General features: G+C 63.6%; 1 protein-coding gene across 1 annotated transcript; it reads right to left on the bottom strand.

Moving 5' to 3' along the window:
- Positions 1 to 93: 93 nt before the first annotated feature.
- NHP2 (NHP2 ribonucleoprotein) lies at positions 94 to 800 on the bottom strand (the record flags this gene model as incomplete). The annotated part of the gene is made up of 3 exons (XM_008938436.1): positions 94 to 227; positions 570 to 675; positions 751 to 800. Coding segments are annotated over 3 exons (290 nt in total), but the record flags the coding sequence as incomplete, so codon positions are not given.
- Positions 801 to 804: the final 4 nt, after the last annotated feature.

The following is an 804-nucleotide window of genomic DNA, read 5'->3' as shown; positions in this document are numbered from 1 at the left end:
CATCGTGGCCAGACGCGGGACGATGTCTCTGCCACCCCCTCCCGCCCCAGCCCTCTGGACTCGCTGGGCTTCAGGCCCCTTCTCCCAGCTCACCCCCGACCCGCAGGAGCGCAGCGCTGGGCCAGCGCGGGGGCTGGCAGCTGCCTCACGTCCCACACTCTCTCACCCAGCTGCCCGTACTGGGGAGAAGTGCCAATGACACCAAATTCCTCCCCTTGACTTCCAGCCTGCAGACAGGAGAACGTCCCACCAAGCCACACCGTGGCTAGCACCTCACTTCTGCAGTCACACCGGTCCCAGCTAATAGCTAAGGGAGGGGAACTGAGTCCTGGCTCTGTCCCCAAACAAAGCTGCATGGACTCGACTGCATCAAGCAGCTCTGCGGTCCCACAGCAAAACGCTCCCATGCCCGCGCTGTGACCGTTTACCCCTCTCACGGCCTGTCCACTTTTTTCACAAGCTTTGCGGCTCCCCGGGGAGGCCCCTCTCCCAGCCCGGGCTGGGTGCTGCACACCGGACTCCTTTCACTGAGGCCGGTTTTTCCCAGCTGCGCGGCCCCAGCCCCTTACCGATTTGGAAGGGACATATGCGTAGGGTATGCTCCTGTCCTCGCACATGATCGGGATGTGGCAGTACACATCGATAGGCAGCGTGTCGCCGGCCAGCACTGTGATCCTGCAGGGGAAAGCCCGTGTTAGCGCCCGTGCCGGGGCAACCGTGCGGGGGCAGCAGCACCAGGGCAGCTCTTACCCCTTCTCGCCCTTGTTGATGAACTTCTGGACCTCCTTCACGCCACGACGGATC

Source organism: Merops nubicus, unplaced genomic scaffold, assembly GCF_000691845.1.
Source record: "Merops nubicus isolate BGI_N331 unplaced genomic scaffold, ASM69184v1 scaffold27074, whole genome shotgun sequence".
Lineage (NCBI taxonomy): Eukaryota > Metazoa > Chordata > Aves > Coraciiformes > Meropidae > Merops > Merops nubicus.
The sequence above is the reverse complement of the archived record's forward strand: the minus strand, read 5'-3'. Positions and strand labels throughout refer to the sequence as shown.